This window comes from Rhinoraja longicauda, chromosome 14 (genome assembly GCF_053455715.1).
Source record: "Rhinoraja longicauda isolate Sanriku21f chromosome 14, sRhiLon1.1, whole genome shotgun sequence".
NCBI lineage: Eukaryota > Metazoa > Chordata > Chondrichthyes > Rajiformes > Arhynchobatidae > Rhinoraja > Rhinoraja longicauda.
In genome coordinates, this window is record NC_135966.1 from 21255371 (window position 1) to 21280672 (window position 25302).

A 25302-nucleotide genomic window follows, 5' to 3' on the forward strand; every position below is an offset into this window, starting at 1 on the left:
CGTGTACAGACCCAATACTGTCATATGTTAACCCACTCATTCCTGAGATCATTATTGTCAACCTCCTCTGGACCCTCTCCAGAGCCAATATATCATCCCTCAGATATGGTGCCCAAATTGCTCACAATACTAGTGTTCAATACATTACAGTATTCTTGGGTATTGGTATTGACTGGGCCCCATGTGATGAAATGCTGAACACTCAACCCTATTACAATCGTAACAGATGGCAAAACTGAGTGAGGGCCTTTGTCTTCTGTCAAAGCTGTTAAAGATAGTAATTGTTTCTAATGTCTGTGATATTTAAACTTTAAACCTAGTCAAGTTGATGAAAATGAGTTTAAAATGTTTAGTATTTTTTAAAGCAAAATATGTTGGGGTTTAATAATTGTTTTAATAAATAGCTTTCCCCTTTGCTTATTATTAATCTTATGTCATATTTGACCTGGCCTGATGCAGGATTTGCAAGGTGATTTTCCATATGTATTGCTGGGTCCTACTGTTGGAATTCTGAAAGAGTCGAGTGATAGAACTTAATTGACATTTAGGACTTTGGAATTGGCAGATAAAATGCTCAACAGCACATGCATGACAATCTCAGACCTGAAGTTTAAATGGCCATAACTTCTGATTTCTTTCAGCATGATTTGGGCCTTTGAGGTGAATGATGTCTTGGTGGTTCCATAGAGAGCCAGGTTCTAGTTGAAATGTATGGATCCACTTGTTCCTGCCTTCTATCACTGTGCATGGAAGTCAGAAACAAGCAGAAGATCAGATATTGGGGCGTCTAACCACCCACACTGATGCTGGGTTCATTTATGCTAAGCTGAAGTTCTAGATACGTATCACATCTTAACCCTTGAAAGGGGTCGCTATCCTAGATGAAAAAGATAAGTGCAGGCAATTAGTTCATTGCCTTTAATTATTTCCATCACTTGTGTTTTTTGATTTCTTTCCACTGTTAATGATGCAATTCTATATCAGGAGCTTTTAAATGGTTCTGGTTGTCAGAGTCATTGGAAAAAGCTCTTATGACCTTTGCAGTTGTGAACTGTCAAGAGGCAATCAGAGCAGTTTGGGAATGGGGTTCATTGCCTAAGGCTTAGTCACTCCTCATGGACCACGTTGTTTTGTAGAACTATCACAGTATTGGCCAAAGGGCCTGTTTCCACTTTGCATCTCTAAACTAAACTGTTTACCCTCATTTTCACTACCTGCACTGGTCAACTCTTTCAACTTTTCTTGTCTTTTATGAATTCACTGGTCTTCAAAACAAAAAAAATTATCTTTAGAATAATGTCGGATCCTGAATGCTTTTCATTCTAATGAATTCCTTCAACATGGTCCTCAATTCTAAATTCCAAAGTGTGCATGGAAAGTGACCAGTGACCACAGGGGATCTCCCTTTTTGAATGCTTTATTTTTTAATTTATAATAATCAGTGCATTTCATTAAACTAGAATCTTACAAAGACTATGACACAGAGAGACTATACAGCATTGTCAATCTTTTCAACTCTTGGAAATATGACTGTCCATAACAGTTTGTAACTGCAGTGAATTGGTGATGCCATAACTTGCGTTTCTCTTCATGGAACAAAGCGTGTGTTTAGAGCAAGGGGGCTATTATTGCACATTAAATGTGATAATTGAACATCTATGATTGCAGTGTCAACATTATCTTATCAGTAATTTCAAGAATTATCAAGAATCAGATTAAAAGATGAGTTTTGAAGTGATTCTTTTAATTAAATGAAAATAAGAAAGGCATTCATTATGCATTAATGAAATTTTAATCAATGAGATAGCATTGTTTTTCAAAATGTGAAGAACTAAACTGCACATTATTCTTTGTATATTAGATGTAAAATAGCTCAAATAGAAAATTATTGATTTTTTTTTAAATTTTAAGGGACCACAGGTGTGACTTTGTGAAAGCAGTGATGAAACTTAACAACGTAAAATCATCAAACAATATTTTTCAATGAAAGAAAATATTCTATTAGACTGTGATTACCCTCAGGAAGCAAAGTAATAGAGTATTTGGCCTCATCTACCATCCACTTGAATATTCCAGCTGATGACTTGAATTTAGCTCATCAGTTATTTATGTTTTAGTTTTACACCTAAGCATTTGCACCAGAGGAAATGTGCTGGGGGGGTAGATACTTATGCAGGCCCAAGCCCTTCCTGAATCTGAGCTCATTAACTTCATTTGAAACCAAATTGTCAGTCTTGGTGGATTATCCCAGTTGTACTTCTTGAGTTTGAGCTCATAAACTTGAGCTCATTTGAGACCAAATTACCACTCTTGGTAACATTAAATTTTTATTTCAGCCAGCTGATTCATGTTTTGGTAGAAACATTAACCGTACTTCTAGTTCTGGCGATGAACTTGCAGCTCACGTACTTTGTGAGAGAATTGTATATAAATAGTTCACAAATTTAGAACACATGGTTTAGTTACTGAAAGAAGGTGATTCCTTGTTTAGATGTATGGAGAAGGCGTGACACTGCCTTAATTTGGAAAAATATTTATTCTTGTGATAACTGCAAATTTGCAGTGGCTTCGATGCAGGTGAATTGATATATTGCAACTACCCCGATCCCCTCTTAGATTCTTCAAATCACAGTTGTTACATTTATTCTTATTCACTTATTTTTGCTTTGGTTTAAGTTTCTAATCTTCTTATTTCTATGAACTAACTTTTTTCCAGATGCTATTAAACCTAAGCCCAGGCATACTGTCAAAAGGAAACGAACTGCTGATAAATCCACAAGCACTAGTGATCCTGTCATTGAGGATGATCATGTTCAGGTGAAATATGGGATTAATTCTTCAACGTTAACTATTTAATACATTTTTATTAGTACAAAGAACACCACGATTTTGCATATTTTTTCTAACATAATTACCTTTTGGAAGTAAAGTTTTGGAGTTAGATAATGCTCTTAGGGCTAACAGAATCAATGAGATATGGGGAGAAAGCAGGAACGAGGTACTGATTTTGGATGATCAGCCATGATCATATCGAATGGTGGTGCTGGCTCCAAGGGCCGAATGGCCTACTCCTGTACCTATTTTCTATGTTTCGAAATCAAAATTTTCTCCCCATGTTGAACCTCTGGAGCCCTCTGACAGCAAGACAAGGTGGCCACTTCTTATGTATGACCCTGAACAGTGAGTGCAGCAAACGTGAAAAACACGTGGTCACATAATCAAGTGCATTGCTAACGGGAGATGCAGAATAATCATTAGGAATTAAATGCATTTTGCCCCTTTTCTCCTTTTACTTGGAACAGTTTCAGGAACCATGCTACCACTTTTGTTGCAATGATAGCACAGACCTAGAATCTTTCAACAATGTTCATTTTTTTCAGACTAGTGGATGAGAATCTATCGATTAAATTGACTCTTGTTATATTATGGTCTAAGGCCCAGCTAGTCCCCAGAGTATATTTTTATATTTAAAATTCCACAGCTACTATTTTGCATCTTAAGTAATTAACAAGTAATATGTATTACAGGTTCTTAATTTGAAATCCAAAAATTTGGTTGGGATTACACTTACTAATTGTGGAATTACAGATTTATTGCTCAGAGATTGTCCCAAGATGATGTTCATCCATGGTAAGTACTTGATTTTTAGCTAATTTTTAGCTAGTTTGTCATAATGATATATTGGGGCAGTTTATTTTATATTATAATGCATGGTCTCTTCTGTATAACAAGCCACCTTCTTCCATGGTAGTGTTTACTGACGATAAATGGGAAAGTAATTGAAAGCATTTTTGCAGCACATGCACATGTACAAAACTTGGATAAACCAGTATAAACAGCTTCATATTTGTAATATTGTTTATGTGGAGCACAATGCCTTTTTAAAACTTTCATTGGGTCAGTATCATAACAGTATTGTGGGTGCACCAAATAAAATTATCTTTACAATACAGAAACAAAGGTCTATGTCAGTTTAAATTTCCATACAAGCTGACTCTCACTTTATTGCATTTTATCCTATTTTTTAATGTCTTTCTTACGTGTACTTCATACTTAACTCACAAATTCATGCACAGTGTTCATCTCAATCCTCATATGACACATTCTACATTCTAATAATTGAATCATGAAGTTTCTCCCAAATCATTTATTTAATTTTATGTCATTGTCTTGTATTTATGATATCTCAAATTGCAGCTGTTCAAGATTGCCCACAATCATGTTGTTTAGTTTAGTTCAGAGATACAGTGTGGAAACAGGCCTTTCGGCCCACCGGGTCCGCGCCGACCAGCGATCCCCGCACATTAACACTATCCTATACCCACTAGGGACAATTTTTACATTTACCAAGCCAATTAACCTACAAACCTGTATGTCTTTGGAGTGTGGGAGGAAACCGAAGATCTCGGAGAAAACCCACGCAGGTCACAGGGTGAACATACAAACTCCGTAAAGACAGCACCCGTTGTCGGGATTGAACCCGGGTTTCCGGCGCTGCACTCGCTGTAAGGCAGCAACTCTACCGCTGCGGCATCGTGACTGCAAAACTAGCTTGCTTTAGCCAACAATGTCCCTATTCCAAAAAAAATATTTGCTTTAAATCACACAAAAATGATCCTAGTCTTTATTCTGTAGTTCTCAATGGGACAACCATACTTAAGAATTATGATATCAGTGATAACCCCAGAGCATTGACACAGTATTACTGGTGTTCAGTTGTGCAACTAAATTTCTTGAACATTTGCAGATTTTAAAATAGTGAGTATTATTTATAACTAAAATATATGATAGCTAATCAGATAAATGTTTTGACATATTTTGTACAAGCTCTATTGTTGTCTACATAATGATATAATGGGTCAAGGCCATTTACAATCACTCAGAGGATGGTAAACCAATTGAATTCTGTACCCTTGAAGACTAGAGGTTAAGTCCCTGAACATATTAAGGACATGCACAAATGGCATCAAGGAGCATGGGGAGGAGGGGGATGGAGAACAGGAATATAATATTGAGTTAGAAGATCATGATTGTATTGAATGGATGAGTAGGCTCACTGGGTCAACCAGCATTGCTCCAATTTGTCATCTTTTAAAGAATTAAGCACTACAGTCTGCTTTTGTCATGGACAATGCAAATGTCTGTATTTACTGGCCATCCCAAATTGTCCCTGAACTGAGGTAATAATTAAGTGGCAACAATATTGGTAGATGTGGAACCACTTATTTGCCAGACTATGTGGTAATAGCATATCTTTACTAATGAGCATTGGTGAACAATATCTGATATTTAAGACAATGGCTACCACTAACTGCAAGCAACAAAATTCAGTTGTCAACAATTGCTGAATTTACATCACAATGCATTCAAAATTGCTGTTCAACAAGTGAGTAGAAAAAGAACAGTATTCCAGGTCACTTGTTAATCTTGCGGGCATTGTAAAATTTTGCCTTGAAAGTATCACAGTGAAACTCCAAAATACTTAATTGCCTGCTGAAAGTAGTAATTTACATTAACACACTATAAGAAATAGGAAGGCAGTAACAATTTTTTTTGGCATTTCCTATGGCATTGCTTTACAGCCAGTGAACTATTTTGGAATGAAGTCATTGTTGTGTGACAACAGCTAGTTTGACTTAATTAGGAACACTAGTAAAGGAATTAATTTGTCTTATTATCAAGTCTTACAAATAGTCTTGTTAAAATTGTATCTCTTTGTAAAGAAAGACCAGCCTAAATGAAAGGTGTGAACGTTGTGGTCTAAAGAATCCAAGTTCAAAATTTCATGTGTTCATTTCAATCTGTTTATTAATTTGTCAGTATTAACTATTTTAAATTTGTGCCATTAACCAAGTAGTGGTATCTCACCCCATGTAGAAAAAGGAAATTGTCACCATTCCAAATCAGTGTCCCCGTTTAGTGCGTTTTGTTTGGAATCTTGATCATATCATCCCGTGCTAAACTTCTAACCCCACGTCATTTTAGGGCGGAACGGTGGCACAGGGGTAGAGTTGCTGCCTTACAGTTCCAGAGACCTGGGTTTGATCCTGACTACAGGTGCTGTCCATACGGAGTTTGTATGCTCTCCCCTTGAACGCATGGGTTTCCTCCCACACTTCAAAGACGTACAGATTTGTGGATTATTTGGCACGGTAAAATTGTAAATTGTCCCTTGTATGTGTAGGATAGTGTTAGTGTACTGGGATCTCTGGTCGGCGATGACTCGGGGGGGCTGAAGGGCCTGTTTCCACTCTATCACTAAAAACTAAAACTAAATCATCATCACTTTTTTCCAGCTATGGCATCTGTTATGGAAAACCTTGCTAACACTGTCTTTTTCACATGTACCTATATTCTCTCTGCAAATGCCAGAATATTAAAGAACTGACAAAAATATTGGAAATAATGAGAAAGTCAGGCAGCATCTGTGGAGAGTGAACCAGAATCAATGATTTTTTAATCGGAACCTTTTATTTCATTTTTCCAACCTCTACAATATTTTGCCTTTTGAGCCTTAGACATCTTTGTTGATATAATATTTCACATAGCCTCATTCACCCACTGCTTAATGTTTTGCATGGGGTTACTTTGCAAAGAGGACTTTGGTACAAGTTTTAGTCAGTGTTGCATTATGATCAGAGATCCATTCTTCCACTCCATATAATGTGCCAAATAATGTGCCTTTTAAATAATGTGATTTTTCTTCCTACCAAAATATACTGCATCACATTTACTATTGTGGAAAGACTTGCTGCCTATTATTTACCCAGTCTAGATTTGTTTGACTGTCTTTCCCAATCTGATATTATCTATAGATTTAGAATTATTTTTGATTCCATTATCTAAATTATTCATGTATATTGTGAACATCAGTGGTCTTACCTCTGCCTAAGCTGTCGCACAGCGAGAAGCTATATTGTACTGCCAATCTACATTCGATCCTGAAGCAAGCTAGCAATACTTCCTTCTATTTTTTTCTCTGACTTTAAGCTTTTTCAGCAGTACTCCATTAAAGGACTATCAAAATTCCAGATAAATTACATTGACAATACTATCATTGTGTACTCTCCAGTTACTGCCTCAAAAAATGGTCAATCATGGTTTTCCTATTGAAATCCATGCTTGGTCTTCATTATTATACTTGTTGGCTCTAGATGTTCATCTGTTCCCCTCCTTTAGTGGGAATTGGATTATTTTTCTTCCTGCCAATGTTAAATTGGTTTGTAATTCCCAGGACGTTCTCGCTCAAGTATAGATATTATGTTAGTAATGTGCCTGTCATCTGGCACAAACTGTTTTTCAAACAAATTACTAAATGTGTAGCAATGCTTCCAATTTATCTTCCGTGGATTCCATTAAAATACATGGATGCATCACTGCACTCATGGCACTCCCTGAAAGTCTTCATCAGTGCAGGCAGCACGTCCATCTTGTTTTTTCAGCGACCCTGCATTCCCCACTGTGATGGAAGGCAAATAACTTATACCCCTTTCCTCCTCTTCTCCCGCGGTCGGGGCAATCAAAATTTCTGCAGTCGGGGCGATTGAAGCTCCTGCAGTCGGTGATCAAAGCTCCGCATCGGGGCGACTGAAGCTCCTGTGGTCGGAGCTCCCGCAGTCGATCCCTAACGATGTTAAAGCCGCAGTGCAGACGAGATACGATGAAAAAGTCGCATCTCCGTCGAGGACAGAGATAAAAAATGTTCCCCCCACCCCCACATAATACAAAAACTAAAGGTACACTAAAAACGTACAGGTAAACACAGACCAAAACAGCAAAAGAAGAAAAAGATAAGATAGGCTGTCAGCGCGGCTGCCATGTACGGCTCCAGTGCTGGACCTTTGTTCCAAGAGTTGAACCAAGAGATTTTAACATTGCAGATTGTTTAACGTATTATACTTTTCTATTCGGAATACATTGTTTTGTTATGCATCTTATCATTCAATGACATATTCATCTGTTCAATCTCTGTGGTAACTATTTTTAAAATTTTAATTATTTAATTGAAGTGTAAAGTTTCATTCTACTGACAATGCCTGTCACTTAAGTGATGTAGCCCAATCCTTGGAAGTTACCTCTTGAACACCCTACACTCCCCCATAATGTTTTTGGCTTTCTCCCTCTAAAGTTGTCAAAATAAACACCTCTTTCAAATCATTGAAAATTTTTCATTGTTTTTATTTTCTTATTAAAAAGTTCATCTAATAAAAAAACGGGGGAAAACTGGCAACTCATAAGACTGTGCCAATGGATAAAGAAGCACAGCCTGACATTTCAGATCAATTACCTTTCTTTGGACCTGGGAAAGGCTGGAGATAATTTTTTGAGGTGCAGGGTGAGGAGAGAGTAAAAGGAAAATTTTATGAAAGCATAGATTGTAAAGAGAGATTAAATAGCCAAGTGGTAACTGTAAGACAAAAGGGATAGTATGTGCCAAGTTAAATGCTCATCGTCTTAGATCGAGTCGAAAAGGCCGAGTTTTGTTGGTTTTGATGTTGCTAAAAGGGAAGCATCACAGATGACCTTGCTTTAGTTGAATAGAATCAACATTGTAATGTACACTGAATCAAACTGTTTTTTTGTTTGCCATCCTATCTAGCCGAAATGATTCTTTTATTACAATTGATTACATAAATCCAATGTGTAAACAAGTGTTTCTTTTTAAGCTACACGATGCAGGGTACTGAAACACTTAAAGGTGGAGAATGCACCAATTGTAAACAGATTTGACTATGTACAGTGTCGGAAGCTCAACATTGAACAAGTCCTTGACCAAATTTTACGAATGCCTCCAGAAAGGAATCGTATCATTTATCTCCGGCCAATGCACCAGGTGAATGAACATAGTTTCAGTTGAAATGCACTTAACTTTTTACATCTTTAAAATGAATATTATATTATAATAAGATCCTTGATATTTCCAAATATACAGCATTTCATTTTAAAGTAGTTTTATTGTAAGTATAATCTGTCCAAGGTAATGTGCTTCTCCTTTACATGGAGTTGCATGCTTGATGTTGGTTGGTCCATTTGGATGAAGGTCAAAAAGAAATGCACAAGAATTTCTTCATTTCAAGGCCTTGAGTCCTTGGAATTCCTTTCCCCAAGAAGCTATAGAGACTGAATTCTTTAATGTGCCCAAGGCTGAAGTAGTTTTTAATCTGTAAGGAAATTTAGGGTTATGAAAATAAGGCAGTAAAGGGGATGGAGAAAAGTGAATGAGCCATGATCTTAGTTAGTGGAAGTGCTGGATCGAGTGGCGAAAGTCCTAATCCTGAGGCTGTTTATTGTGGTGTCGGTTTTAGCTTGTTCTTGTCACATGTACCAAGGTACAGTGAAAAGCTTTGTTGTCCATGCTATCCGATCAGAAATACACAATCAGTTCAAACTCAAGTACAATTGATGGAGCAAAAGGGAAGGTACCGATTGCATATATAGTTCTCAGCATTGATTGGATAGATTGTGCAGATAGATTACACTCAGGTATCTTAGAACAGCACTAATGACATAGAACAGCACAGCATAGGAATGTGCCGTTCGGCCTATAAGGTTTGTGCCGAACATGATACCCAGCTGAACTGATCTCATCAACTTGCACGTGATACATATTCCTCTTTTCCGTGCATTTCCATGTGCCTGTCCAAAAGCCACTTAAACGTCATTATCCTGTCTGCCTCCACCTCCATCCCTGCCAATGCGTTCCAGGCCCCCACCATCATCTGTGTTTAAAAAAACTGGCTCTACACAACTCCATTAAACTTTCCACCTGTCACCTTATAGCTATGCCCTCTAATATTGGATATTTCCACTCTGGGGAAAAAGGTTCTGACTGTCTCTGTATGTATATATATACATTCTCTTTGTAGCCCATCTACTGTGGTTTATCTTCTGTGCCCCTGTTGGTAATATTCACTGAATTTAGGACGACACCTGATAATAATATCTTGTTTGTTCCTCATAGAGCTGTTAAATGTAAAATGCAAATACAGAATCACAGTGAAAATTGAGACCATCATGTCTTTACTAACCTTTTAAAAGATTTATCTTGTTGCTTACACTTCCTCATCTTTCCTTGAAAATACTGGAATTTCATTTAACAGAATGTGGAAGTACCTTGACCACGTGGCCTGCAGTAGATCAAGCTGGCAGCCCACTATTGCCACCATCTTAAGGTTTTTGGGGGGATGGCAATAAAAAAAACAAAGTAATGCAACTGTCCAAAAGCTTAACATCTGTAGTTGGAAAGTTACTTGAGAGTATTCTGAGGAATAGGTTATATAGGCATTTGGACAGGCTAGGGCTGATTAGGGGTAGTCAGCATGGTTTTGTACGTGGAAGGTCGTGTCTCACAAATCTGATTGATTTTTTTGAAGCCATGACCAAAAAGGTTGATGAGGGCAGAACTGTAAATGTATATACACGGATTTCAATAAGGCATTTGACAAGGTTCCGCATGGTAGGCTGCTCTGGAAGGTTAGATCGCATGGGATCCAAGGAGAGATAACTAGATGGATAGCAAATTGGCTCCATGGAAGGAAGCAGATGGTGAAAGGTTGCTTCTCGGACTGGAGGCCTATGACTAGTAGTTGGCCCCGTTACTGTTTGTCATCTACATCAATGATTTGGATGAGGACACACAAGGCAGGATTAACAAGTTTGCTGATGTTACAAAAGTGGGTGGTTTTGCAGATAATGAAGATGGTTGTGAAAGATTGCAGCAGGTTCTGGATCGATTGGCCAGGTGGGCTGAGGAATGGTTGATGGAATTTAATACAGAGAAGTGCGAGGTGTTGCATTTTGGGATGTCTAACTGACACAGGATCTACACAGTGAATGGTAGGCCTCTGGGGAATGTTGGAGAGCAGAGGGATCTAGGAGTGCAGGTGCATGGTTCCTTGAAGGTCGAGTCGCAGGTAGATAAGGTGGTCAAAAAAGCTTTCGGCACATTGGCCTTCATCAGTCAGAGTATTGAGTACAGAAGTTGGGTGGCCATGTTGCAGTTGAAAAAGACATTGGTTACTCCGCATTTAGAATATTGTGTTCAGTTCTGGGCACCATGTTACAGGAAAGATATTGTCAAGCTTGAAAGGGTTCAGCGAAGATTTACGAGGATGTTGCCAGCTCTATAGGGAGAGGTTGAGTAGGCTGGGTCTCTATTCCTTGGAGCGCAGGAGGATGAGGGGTGATCTTATAGAGGTGTATAAAATCAAGAGAGGAATAGATCGGGTAGATGCACAGTCTCTTGCCCAGAGTAGGGGAATCGAGGACCAGGGGACATGTTCAAGGTGAAGGGGAGAAGATTTAATAGGAATCTGAGGGGTATCCTTCACACAAAGGGTGGTGGGTGTATGGAACAAGCTGCCAAAGGATGTAGTTGAGGCTGGGACTATCCCATCATTTAAAAAACAGTTATACAGGTACATGGATAGGACAGGTTTGGAGGGATATCGATCAAGTGCAGGCAGGTGGGACCAGTGTAGCTGGGACATGTTGGCTGGTGTGAGCAAGTTGGGTGGAAGGGCCTGTTTCCACACTGTATGTCTCTATGACTCTAACTGTTAGAAATCAAAATTAGAAATGAAAAACTCCAAAGAGACTCTTTGATGTCTTTGATTTGGTTTATGCAATTTCAAAGTTTTGTGTTGAATTTTGGTACATTGAAAATATTTTTGCTTGAAAATTAATGTTAGCACTCTAATATTTAAATGGAACTTAAAGATCATTCCCCCCATCTCTACCATTTTTAACCGTAGGTCCCTTCAGGGAATACTAAGATTCAGAAAATATGCATAACTATGAAAGGTTATCCACATGATAAGAAAGCTCTTTGTGCCTATTATAATTTTTAAGCAACTATTTAAAAACAAAATAATTTCATTAATTTTCGATTACTCTTCATGTTGCATTGCAGATTGATACTTTAAAACTGGAAAGGAATATATTTAGTGGACCATATCCTTATCACATTTGCATTATTCATGAGTTTAGCAACCCACCAAATGTGCGAAATAAGGTTCGCATTCGTAGTTGGATGGACACCATAGCAAACATTAATCAGTAAGTATTTCTGTTACTCAAAGTTTGGATAGCTGAATAAAATCGTACATTTAAGAAAATTGTTTATCTTTTGTAATTGTTACAGAAACATTTTCAGAAAAGTTTAAATGACTTATTAATAAAAATCCAAATCATTTTGTTGTTTGCTGAAATAGTCAGATGCAAGTCTTCAGACAATTTATAGAAGCCAATTAACCTACAAACCTACACGTCTTTGGAATATGGGAGCAAACCAGAGTACTCACGCAGTCACAGAGAATGTACAAAGTCTGTGCAGACCGCACCCTTAATCAAGATCGAACCCAGGACTCTGGCGCTGTAAGGCAGCAACTCTACCGCTGCAAATCGTCAGTGAGGACTTCAAAATTAGAAATTTAAAGAGGAATTCTGAGTAGGGAATTAAGGGTGAATTGACCAAGGTTACATGTTGAATTCATTGTATAGTCACAATTTGATTTTTTGTTTGATTTAAGGACCTGTTAAATTTAAATAGTGTATGAGCAATGGCAAAAGCTCACCAGCTCTAAGTAAACAAACAAATATATATTGCAGCCATAGATGAAATAAAATAAGTTGTATTTTCAAGTGCCTTTCTCTTACATGGTGTTTCATGGTGCTTTGCAAATGGACTACTTTTTGAAATGTTGTCCTATGCAACCGTCTAAATAAGCTAAATTAATCAGAGGAAAAATATTAATTTTGGGTTGTATTCAAAGATAGTGCTAAATTAGTTAATTAGGATTATGAATTAACAAATTGTTAATTGCTTCTGTGAGATTAGTGTACAGTGTGTATAATGGCAGCCTGTGATTAAAGTCAATTGTGAAGTGTGTGATCTTGCAAGGCTCTACCTGTTGGAAATAATGTTCATTGTGCCACTGTATCTTGGATTCAGTAATTTAGGTTGGAATGATGGAGAAAGAGGGAATGGAAGGAATTGCATTTTAAGGGTTTTGTTAATTAAGGAGATTGAACATATCCATTCCTGTCAAGAATGAGAGTGAAGGCTATGTTATTTGCACAAAGTTGATATCCTAACATAGTTGAAGGACCTGTGTGGTGTTGGGAATGAGGAGGTCAATTCGAATAGCATAATTTCAATAGAACTAATCTCCAGATTCCTTACTTTATTCCTTACTTTAATCACATAATAGTAGGCCTGGGCATAAATAGATCATGAAAACATTGTTGAAAGTGTTGTGGAAAACAATCAGTGGGGCACCACTACCAGTTTTGCAACAGGGATAGGCTGTACAACTGAGACACTACAGCCAAAGTGGGCATTGACCAGGAATAAGAACACTCACAAAATGTTATCTGAACCCAGTAATATTGGAAAATAAATAAGGTGGAAATTATACTAATATAAAAGTAAAGGACAAAGTACAAAAGTGGTAAGAAATATATAAGAGGAATAACCAAAAATAGCATTTAAATTTACACCAAGATGCAAAATATTTGCAACAAAAGTTGTCTTCAGCCAAAAGTGCGGAAAATACCTGGTAATACATGCAAGGTGGCCACAGTTTACCACGTGTTAATTCTGGAGATTTACATGTGCATTATGAATATAACACATGCGTTGGATGAAGAAATTAATTACATTAAAAAAAAAGATTATTGCAATGACCTGCTTTTCAGCTTGCTCAGGCTTGGACAAACTTCATAGTCTATGGGGAACACAATATTGACTCATTTTTAAGTGTTTCAATTTTTGACCGAAATTCCTGAGCTCAGGCACACAACCAGAGCTGTTACTTTAAAACAAATAAGAAATATTCCCAGCCCTAAACATCAGCTATTCACGTCGTCCAGAGATGCTATCTGACCTGTTGAATTGCTCCAGCACTTTGTGTCTTTTTCAACTTAATAAAATGTTTTCCTAGAACATAATTGCTTCATCAATGTCCAGAAATGGAGAAGAAGCAAAAAGTGGTGAACACTGCCTAGTCCATCACAGGTACTGACCTCCCAACCATCGAAGGGATCTACAGAGTCGCTGCCACAAAAAGGCAGCCAGCATCATCTGACACCCACGTCACCCTGGCCACCATCTCATTTCACTCCTGCCACCCGGAACAATGTATAGGAGCCTGAAAACTTTCGAGACATATAACAGTAAAACACTTGATATTTGTATGCACACCTAGTAATCGTCTTGTGATGTGCCATGTGTGTGAAGGTAACAGCGCTACATTTGGGCTGTCTCTTCTTGGATGTGAAAGTTTGCATATAGTATCCAGATATAGAACCACAAACAATGCAGGTGTGAGCAGGAAATTGCAGAAGAATATAGGCGAGATGGGCATTACAGGGACAGAAAAGGAAGCATGAGATCATTCATTTTGGATCCAGAAAAGACAAATCAAAATGTTTTCCCATTTATGTCAGACATGAGAAAATACACAAATCACAAGAGCTTATCCTTAAGGCACTGTAAGGTAGGGAGAAGGAAATTATGTATTTAGATATACAGAAAATTTGATCAGTCACCATCTGGAGTGCTGCATTCAGTTTTGGATATTACATTTCAGGCATATTGACGGTTGCAGCTCAGTTGATTGATATATAATACAATTCTGAGTCATAATGATTACCAATTGAACAAAATTGAATTGTATCCCTTTGGGCCTGGATGGTTGAAAGCATGCAGGGATAATTTTAAGCCTCCTTCAGAACAAGAAAATGGAGTCGTGTTACAGATCAGTCATTATCTGATGTAATGACAAAAGATTGCACTTACTTGAATCATGGGAAAACATGTTTTAACGCCAAATGTATTTTTTCACAAAGAACAATGTGCAAATTTGAATTTGTTAGGTAAGTAGTACTTGAGATTTTTCAATGATTGATGATTTTAAACTTTTATTTTCCAGAGAATTGATCAAGTACGAGTTCTTCCCAGAAGCCACTCGGACTGAAGATGATGTAAAGAAATATCCAAAGTACCCATGGGGTAGGGATATTTACACATTAGAGGGTAGGTGTTGCTATAATTTAGTGATTTTTATTTTTGTCCTCAAGAGATTTGGACTCTTAAAAGAGCCAATAGACCCCTTTGTGGAAAAATCTAAATGCAATTGTCTAAGTGAATAGCTAATTATTCACTATACTCATGAGATAGCAATGAGAAACAAGTTGTTATCTATAAAGAAGATGGTTGAACGTTCAGGGATTGGGTGTAATACTGTCTTCTCTGTGGTCGTTTATTGAGTTTTTTACTTGGGTCTCCTATCTGCTGATTACTTGTGTCCACCAGCTCCACATGATGGAGCAGAATTTGGGAGAATTGCCTGTGTTATAGCTGTGTTATGTGAAAGGTAATCAACATTTGCACATTTTTTCAAGGTCATCTGACATCTTTGTAGATAGCAGAAGATAAGGCAAAGTCAGTTATTTATTGGAGCATGATGGGGTTGTGGGGCAAAATTCATCAACATTAGTAGTAATGAAGTAGCTATTACTAGCTCCAGGTCCATGTACCATATGGATGTTGGAGTGTATTCTGCTTCCTGGCATACCTGTGGCTTAAAACTGGCGTCACTGGCATTCTATAGTAAGTGAACCAGTTCTGATCTGACTTTTTCAGAATGGAGGATTGTGGGCAAAGTTCTCTCAGTCAAAGGGAATGCTGGACATCTTGAGACTCTTACTATATCAGAACCATGATCATTCTTTGTCATGGGTAATTCTTTAGTTGGATATACAGCGTGGCCTTTGGCAGGTTAGCCTGAGGCAAGCTCCATGAACTTCTGCCAGTGAAACACATGACCATCTGGCATAGTCTGCATAGATTAGAACTCTGGATAAATAATAAAGTGAATAGGCCTAGAAAAGAGAATATTAACGGGTAACCCCATAGATTCTAATAAGGTAGCAGAAGAGAGGGTAATGATTTTTGTTACCAGTCTAAAACTAGAGATGGTCACAAGTAACTAAAGAATTAATGTAAAAATTAAAAATGTGGAACTCCCCACTTTTATGAATAAATCAGATAAATAGGATGAGCTGATGTAAATGAGGTCAGGGAAGAAATATGGTTAAGAAGTACTTATTTTTCCCGCTTGGGTCGGCCGGCCGCGGACATTTCACCGTCCAGCGCAGCCTGAAATAGGCCGCGAGATTTTTCTCTGCTCGGCGGGGGCTTCAATGTCGGGAGCCCCGACGTGCAGCAGCAGCGGCAGCGTCTTCGCCCGCCCCAGATCGCGGGGCTGGGGTCGGGCCGCTGCGGACCTTTCACCGTCCGGCGCGGCCTGGAACGTGGCAACTACAACAGCCTGACCGCGGGAGAAGACGGCAGGGGAAGAGAATAGACATTCTGGCCTTCCATCACAGTGAGAGGGGACTGGAGGAGACTCACTGTGATGGATGTTTCTTTTTTGTGTGGGTTTTGTGTGGGTTGGGGTTGTGTAATTTGCTTATTTTATTGCTCTTATTGTTGGACTGTGGGTGACGAAATCTTGTCCAAAAGACTTGTTTTTTCGATGACAAATAAAGATATCCTGAATCTATTTGTGCTGTAATTATTCTGCAATTATTCCATCTTTAAATTTTATTTTATAGCTTTCGGTTTGATTTTTTTTTGTGACTCTTCCTTACACTTGTGTACACCCACATGGGTACAGGCACTAATAGACCGTACTTTCTTTCCATTACAAATTACAGTTCCATGGATGCCACACCATGTGAATCCAGACAGTGCTTTTGAATATGCATTTAACTATTGAATGCAGGCATTTGAATTTTCTGCGTTTCTGCGGATTTCCGCATTTTTAAAATCCACTTTCTGCGCTTTTTGCATGATTTCCGCGTTTTTCACTTTGCCAAAATCGCGTTTACCAACGGAGAAATCGGATTTTAAAAAAAGAAAATAAACGATATATAGACTTGTAATGAATACTAGGGTTCCACTAGAGGTCGCTAGGGGTTCCGTGAGAAATCCCCTGCACCCTGGAAGTCTCCACAAAAATGTGGCACCTAGGCTGGGCAAAGCAGCCAATCTCGACCTCATCTGGTCTTCCGCGGCCGATCAGTGGGTTGAGTTTGCAACCTGCGGCCGGGGCTCTGGAACTCCAGCCCAGCTGGAGCCAGCACATCTATCCCCATAGCCGAGTTCCTTGGCCAGCTGGATAAACAAGCAAAACTCTGGAACCAAAAGTGCCAGAAAACCAGTGGTGGAACTGTAATGAGTAAATATTAAATTTAAGTGCAAGATAGCGCAGCAGCACGGTAGCGCAGCGGTAGAGTTGCTGCTTTACAGCGAATGCAGCGCCGGAGACTCAGGTTCGATCCTGACTACGGGTGCTGCACTGTAAGGAGTTTTGTACGTTCTCCCCGTGACCTGCGTGGGTTTTCTCCGAGATCTTCGGTTTCCTCCTACACTCCAAAGACGTACAGGTATGTAGGTTAATTGGCTGGGTAAATGTAAAAATTGTCCCTAGTGGGTGTAGGATAGTGTTAATATACGGGGATCGCTGGGCGGCGCGGACTTGGTGGGCCGAAAAGGCCTGTTTCCGCGCTGTATATATATGATATGATATATGATATATATGATATGATTATAAAACTCAATTAAGACAGGGTTAAAATATAAAACACGGCAAAAAAGTCAATTACCACCTTTTTGGGCTGATTATCAATTAATGTGTGAATTTACTTAAATGTTATTAGTATACTGTGACATATCCACATTATTTTGTAATGTTCGTTTTTACTTTGAGATGCACTAAAAGAGGCTTGAAACTGGTAATTTTGTATGTACATTTTCAAAAGTTTAACAATTTTTTGACCCCGGCTGTATGTATGCCTTGCACAAGCGCTCGGCTCTTTTCCTCTCTTTTTTTACCTCACTCACATGCCTGTGTACGTGAGAGGACCTCTACCCTCGTCTCCCATGTGTATACTTTTCATCCCGAAGATTCACAGTGGTTTCTTTTAATTTAAGATTTATTTTAAATACTTTGGGGATATGGTTTAGTTTCTTCATCTTAACATTTGAGAAAATAGATATTCTCCATTATGAGAGATGATCTACTCACGGTTTTGTTTTGATAGGAACAGTAGATGGAGCTCCTTACTTCATGATCACTGATTTCCCATGGCTTCGCTCCCTGCGTACTGCAGAGCCAAACAGCTATGCAAGATATGACTTTGAAGACGATGAGAGAAGTGGGTATTCTGTGTACATTTACACTTTATATACTGTATATTTAAACACCCCAAGGGTTTGTGAAATTACTAGAGATGTCTTCATTGTGACTCTGCACTTTTCTATCCACTATTCATTCCTTGTCTCTCTTTGTAGTCAGATGATACATATATTAATCAACATAAGGGAATTTTTGTTTCCCCTATGATCGGGTCATCCTGATGCCAATAGTGTCATCCACAATACATTCCCGCTTCTGAATAGTTCATTTGCAATAAAATGAGAATAGAGTATTACCCTAGCCTTGCCTGAATATACAAAAGTCAAAGAAAAAAACATGCAGCCTTCTTACCGTTACCCCCAGTCATTCACCTTGCCAGATAACTGGTTTGCTTATGCTGTGCAGTATATATCATACTTTGTAGACAAAAGCTTTATGTTCAAGTATCTGTTTTTTATCTGTCTTAATGGAATTCATCGTCATTGTTATTCAGGTTGTGTGATACTTCTTCCAGTTGTCTTTGGTATATAAATTATGTATTGTTTCCCAAACACTTCAAAAATAAGAACGACAAGTTGTATTCCTGTAGTACTGTTTAATGTAGCAAAATGTCTTAAGGCATATCAGTTATTCTTTCCAGCTAAACATGACACTGAGCCATTAAGCCTATTAGAGAAGTTGACCAACATTTAAGCCATAGTTATATCAAGACCGTACCAATAATTAAGCACCCATTTACACTAATTCCACTATATTCTTCTATCTTCCCCATGAACTCTCCTCTGATTCTACCAGTCACCTAAACACAGGCAATTTAGGGTGGTCAATTAACCCCACAATCCACATATTTTAGAGACGTCACAGGAAGAATGGTCAAACTCCACACAATCGCCACTAGAGGTCAGGATTGAACCCAGGTCACTGAAACTGCCTTGGAGTAGCTTTCATAGGTAGGCTTTAAAGAGTGTCTTAAACGAAGGAAAAGAGGCTGAGAAATAGAAATTCAGGAGAGGAATTCTGTACCATGGTTTGACAGCTGGAGGTTAAACTGTCATTGGTAGAGCAGTAATTGTTTGTGGATTGAAGGAATACTGATATTTAAAGGCTTATGGATTTGAAAACATTAATGATAATTTTAAGGTTAATCTATTGTTTAAAGAGAACCATTTGTAGATTGTGGGTAATTTTGTGGGGATGGAACATAAGCAGCAGAGTTTTAGAAAGCCTCTAATCGGTAAAACATGTTGGGAGGTAACAGTCTAAGATTGGAAAAGCCATTTCTGGAAGTTAATATAAGTATGCATAGGTACACAAGGCTGAAGTCAAACAATACTACAAAAGTGGAAGTGGGATACTTGGTGATAATAGACATGTGGCCCAAAGTTTTAATACAGAGTCATCATCCATCATCAGCAGTGGGGGAAATGTTTGTCTGGGTTCCTGCTCCTTGCATTATCCAAGCATGACTGGCGTACAGTCGTGAAAATAAAGTTTTGGACCTAAAAATGAGTGTGGTCTTATTTAACCAAATTATGTTCAACAGCTTTGATTTACTTCAGATGTAATCATTTTGCGATTATTTTTATTTTCTCCAGCTACAATCTACGCTCCTCGGAGAAAAGGACAACTGTCACCAGACATTTGTATGGAAACAATTGGTGAGGTGATCTCTGAACGGCGGCAGATGCGAAGTGGTGTATTTCCACGAGTTGTAGCTATTTTCATACATTACTGTGATGTCAGTGGAGAACCTGTTCATGATGACTATATCTGACTATGCCTTCCTTGCTTATGACTGTTCAATGGTCCGAGACTACAGCCTGCAAGATTTGAATTATCAGCACTGTGTAGCTGCACTATGTCCCAAATACTTTTGGAAGAAATTATATAATTGTGTATAAAAAATGTACAAAAGATTTCTGTATAGAGATGCTCTTAAAAGAATTAGCTTCCTGAAGCAGTATCATTTCATATGTTTATACAATTGAATTCATTTAAATGTTATTGATAGGGAAATATAAATAGAATTTAAAATGGCTATTTATATCCTCAACTTATATAATTCCTAAGGTGAGCATTTTTGATATTTTGTTACAAAACAGGTGCAAATGTTTAAAAAAAGAAATAAAATGAAGGCCACATTCTTTGGCATGTTTCATAGCCCAGTAAAGATGTGAATTAACATTTAATTTTTGTTTGGTACGATGTGCCTTTTCCCCTTAAAATACCCTTTTGAATGTGTTAATGAAAGAAAAACAAGAACATTGTGTGGACTTCCTTTTATATAATATATATCTCTCATTTGAACAATATATTCATCCCTTGCTATGAGGTATTTGCCCTAGTTGGGAGTAATCTAATAACTAAAAATAGCTTTTTATTATACAATGACATGCATTTTGTTGTGCACTGCTTCCAAGGAACAAGTGGCAGGGAAATTTGATTATAATAAAATATTTAAATATAAGAAGCATTTTCTGAATACCTATTTCATTAGGTTTATTCTATTCCCAATATGCTTTTTAGAATTTCTGGGGGTTTTTCAATAACCAAATGCTTTGTTTTTGTTTTCCAAAAGATAGGTCTTGCTTTGATTTATTTTGATACTGCAGAAACACCCTAATGGACTTCTATTTGGTGAAAGGCAAGTTAACTTTCAGGCCTGCATTGATCATAGTTGTCAGAGATCGAGTCAAATCACATTATCCAGTTTTTAGCTTTAGAGATACAGTGTGGAAACAGGCCCTTTGGCCCAACGTCTGTACTGACCAGCGATCATTCGTACATTAATCCTATCCTACACACTAGGGACAATTTACAGAGGCCAATTAACCTACAAACCTGCAGGTCTGTGGGAGGAAACCGATGCACCTGGAGAAAACCCAAGTGGTCACAGAGAACGTACAAACTCCGTACAGATAGCACATGTAGTCAAGATCAAGTCTGTAAGGCAGCAACCCGACTGCTGTGCCACTGGTATTAGCATCTTGTTACAGAAGTCCAACATAGTGAAAAACAACTATGAATTTAGATTAGAAACAATTTGTTTCTGTTTACATCCATTATTTTTATGGCTGATAACTTAGTTTTAGTTTGTACCAATTGTAGTTTATATTCGATCTGCCAAACCTCCCATCATCTGCAACTGTTTGTAAATGTTTTTCTGTTTCAGCACGATAACAGTTTACTATTGGAACTGCTGTCATAGGCTTCACATTTTTAATGATTGATGAATGGTCTAGAGTAATATGTATCTGGCCAATTTATGTTCTTCCCATCTCCACACAAACATCTGCTTGTGATCTGCAACATAACCATTATAATTTTCATCCTCACTGGCCTTGCCGCTTGCATTCAATATAATGTTATCCTGAACTCTAAACATGCCATCCCCATATCTCCAGGATCCTCCTCTGCAGGCTGATTAAATGTTTAAAGCTTTAATTTCCCTAAATGGGAGGCTGTATGTTCAGCAGCCCAAGTTTGAAACACTGGAATTTTCTCACTGTGTATCTAGTTCTCTCAAGATGCTCTGCTAAACTACCTCCAGCCATGCTTTTTGTCAATGCTTCAGTAAAGTGCATTATGGGGCAAGTGTTATATAAGAGCTGTAACTGTTTACTGGCTCCATGTTTTTCTCTTTGGTCATTGACCAGTTTACACTCCTAGTCTTTGAATCGGTTTCCTAATCCCGGGCGTTGTCAATTCTGTATTTATCATAAGGTCATAAGGAATAGGAGTAGAATTCGGCCCATCAAGTCTACTCCACCATTCAATCATGGCTGATCTATCTCTCCCTCTAAACCCCATTCTCCTGCCTTCTCCCCATAACCTCGGACACATGTACTAACCAAGAAGTGTCTTGATTAGTGATTTATGGTTATACAACATGGAAACGGGCCTTTTGGTCCAACTCGCCCTTGCCAACCAAGGTGCCCCATCTTAGTCCAATTTGCCTGCATTTTACCCATATCCTTCCATACATTCCTTTCTGTGTATTTGTCCAAATGTCTTAAATGTTGTTATTGTATCTGCCTCAACTACTTTCTCTGGCAGCTGGTTCCATATACCCAGCATCCTCAATGTGGAAAAAGTTGCTCCTCTGGTTGCTATTAAATCCTCTCTCATATTATACCTATGCCCTCCAGTTCTTGATTCCAGTTCTTGATTCCCCTATTCTGAGAAAAAAATCACCCTATCTGTTCCCCTCATGATCACCCCTCAACCGTCTGCACTCAAAGGAATAAAGTCCTAGCCTGCACATCCTCTACTTACACCTCAGCCCCTCGAGTCCTGGCAATATCCTAAATTTTATTTGTACTTTTTCCAACTTAATGGCATCTTTCCGATAGCAGGATGACCAAAACTGAAAACAATTCTCCTACTATGGCTTCACTAGCATCTTGTACAACTATGACTTCATGTCCCAACTTCTGTACTTAAGGCCCTACCATTCAGTTAGCAAAAGATGATTGTGTGCAAACTCTCAGGCGGGTCATTTAATCTGCAAGTAAACTAAAAGTGCCAACTTCAGGTATTACAGGAATTTCCCATTAAATTTGGCAGCTTTTGATCAGAAATTTGATTATTGCAAAATAAAAAATCTCTGTAATCTGCTATGTCTAGTATAAACCTACCAACTCAAAATTATCTGGACTACATTTCGCTTCACCCTGCCTCTTGCAAAGATGCTATTCTCTACTCTTAATTACTCCGTCTCCGCAGCATCTGCTCCCAAAGTGAGGTTTTCCATTTTAGGACATCTGGGAAGTCCTCTTTCTTTAGTAAACATAGTTTCCTCCCTTCTGTCACAGATGGATCCCTTACCCATGGTGTTTCCTCTGTGTCCTATGGCTCTGCTCTCGTTTTCCCTCCACCCAGATGGAACAAGGATAGAGTTCCTCTAGTCTTTACCTGTAACGCCACCAGCCTCCGCTCCCAACACTCATCCCCTGACATTTCTGTCACCTCCAACGTGATCCCTTCACCAGTCACATCTTCCCACCTCCACACCTTTCCGCCTTTTGCAGATTTCTCCCACTCTCTGCAACCTCTTGGTTCACTCATCCCTTCCCATCCAAACCACCCCCGACCCAGCTACTTTCCCCAGCAACTGCAGGAGATACAACACTTGTCCCTATACCTCCTCTTTCGCCTCCATCCAGGGACCCCAGCAGTCTTTCCAGGTGAGACAAAGGTTCACACACACTAACCTGATCTCTGATGTGGCCCCATGTACATTTGCGAGACCAAGCATAGACTTGGCGACCGTTTCATCAAACATTTGTGTTCTGCCCAGCAAGGCCTACTGAATCTTGCGGTTGCTAACCATTTTAATTCCCATTCCCACATTGACCTATCTGTGCTTGGCCTTCTTCATTGCCAGAGAGGCCACATGCAAACTCGAGGAACAGCACCTCAAATTCTGCTTGGGTAGCTTACAACCCAAAGGTATGAACAATGAATTCTCCCATTTTGGGTAACTACTAACAACCTTCCCCCCCCCCACCCCACCCCACCTTTTTCACGACCCCCACTTTCTTCACTCTTCTCTCCTGAGTCCCATCTGGATTCACACTTAGTTCTTCCCCCTCCCCCTACTTATACATTCCTTCCTCTCTTCACAAATTGCAACTCTACAACCAGTCGGTCTCTTGCCTTCTGCTTTAATCTCTGGCCTTTGTTCCAGCCATATGCCTATCAAAAATCCCCCTCGCCTGTGTCCACCTAGTACCTGCCACACTTTGCCATGTCTCACCTCTACCAGCTGTCTTTCTTCCCATTCCACCCCTAACACAGTCTGAAGAAGGGTCCTGACCCAAAACACCTATCCATACTCTCCAGAGATGCTTCCGGACCTGTTGAGTTACTCACTTATTTCATCATCTTTCTATTCATGAATTAAGCAACTTCTCAGAGGAAAACGTACCTGAAGCAAAAGGTACAGGAAACGCTACTCGGCTTGGCATATAACTCGTGGAATGAGATCTTAATTCTATTGTATTAATTCACATTGGTATCACTAAACATTAGCAGTTGATGGATTTTTACAGCTTATGTGAAAAGCAGAGGCATAAATGGAAAATGATGGAACAAATCAATGTCTTTTAATACATTAGTCTAGATGTTGAGTTTTTAAACAACTCAAGCTGCAGTATTTAATTGCCAATTACAATATTTTGTGAAACACTTAACTGCTACAATATTGTTATTTGAGTTAAATGACTAGTATCTTTAGTCTAAAATAATTGTTCTTTTCACAATATTTAACATATCACTTAGTTTATAATATTTCACATGACTCAGTGCTATTATATTCTATAATGCTTCGCTTATTTGCAGCACCCCCAGACCTCTATTCCCACAATTGTTAACTCAATCTCATTCTATGCAGGTGCACTTGCACATCTGTTTACTTCATACACAGCCAGGTGCCATTACTAATCCTTCTCCAACTTTTCAACGCTATAATGGTGATTTATTTTGTGAAAGGGCTTGCACCTATGTAAAAAAAAAAAGATCTGGAATTTACAATTAGTAGTAAATGGACAGTCCTTGCCTCTCGCTAGACTTGAATTTGCCCGCTATGTTGCCATGTGCTTGATCATGTCTAAGAGTTGCTTCATGCAAGTCCCTGTAATAGGTATCTGGATGCTGTGTGAACTGGGCAAACAAGGATCTCTTAACTGAAGAAATTTGGCGTGTACGCCAGGAAAGTGTGAGTTAGAGTGTGCGATTAAATGTAAAACTGCATACAGAAGGCAAATAAAAGATAAAGTAGAAAAATTATATTTTAACTCTCAACAGTATTGTCTAAAAATATATATTCCATTGTCAGGGGTTTGGCACCTAATCATATAACATATAACATATAACAACTACAGCATGGAAACAGGCCTGTCCGGCCCTACCAGTCCACGCCGACCATTCTCCCTGACCTAGTCTCATCTACCTGCACTCAGACCATAACCCTCCAATCCCCTCCTATCCATATACCTATCCAATTTTCTCTTAAATAATAAAATCGAGCCAGCCTCCACCACTTCCACCGGAAGCCCATTCCATACAGCCACAACCCTCTGAGTAAAGAAGTTCC

The 25302-nt window shown here is 38.7% G+C and overlaps 1 protein-coding gene across 4 annotated transcripts in view; it reads left to right on the plus strand.

Annotated features, from left to right (window-relative positions):
* The window catches only part of fbxo38 (F-box protein 38), a 58747-nt gene extending 37451 nt beyond the window's left edge, over positions 1–21296 (plus strand). For 2 of the 4 annotated variants that reach the window (XM_078411557.1, XM_078411558.1), the window contains 7 exons: positions 2717–2817; positions 3528–3630; positions 8667–8833; positions 11912–12057; positions 14934–15037; positions 18112–18225; positions 19802–21296. In XM_078411557.1, coding sequence (XP_078267683.1) covers positions 2717–2817; positions 3528–3630; positions 8667–8833; positions 11912–12057; positions 14934–15037; positions 18112–18225; positions 19802–19980 — 914 coding nt within the window. In that variant the 3' untranslated portion in view covers positions 19981–21296. The remainder of the gene's footprint in view (positions 1–2716; positions 2818–3527; positions 3631–8666; positions 8834–11911; positions 12058–14933; positions 15038–18111; positions 18226–19801) is intronic. The other 2 variants (XM_078411556.1, XM_078411555.1) reach the window with 2 other exon arrangements.
* Positions 21297–25302: the final 4006 nt, after the last annotated feature.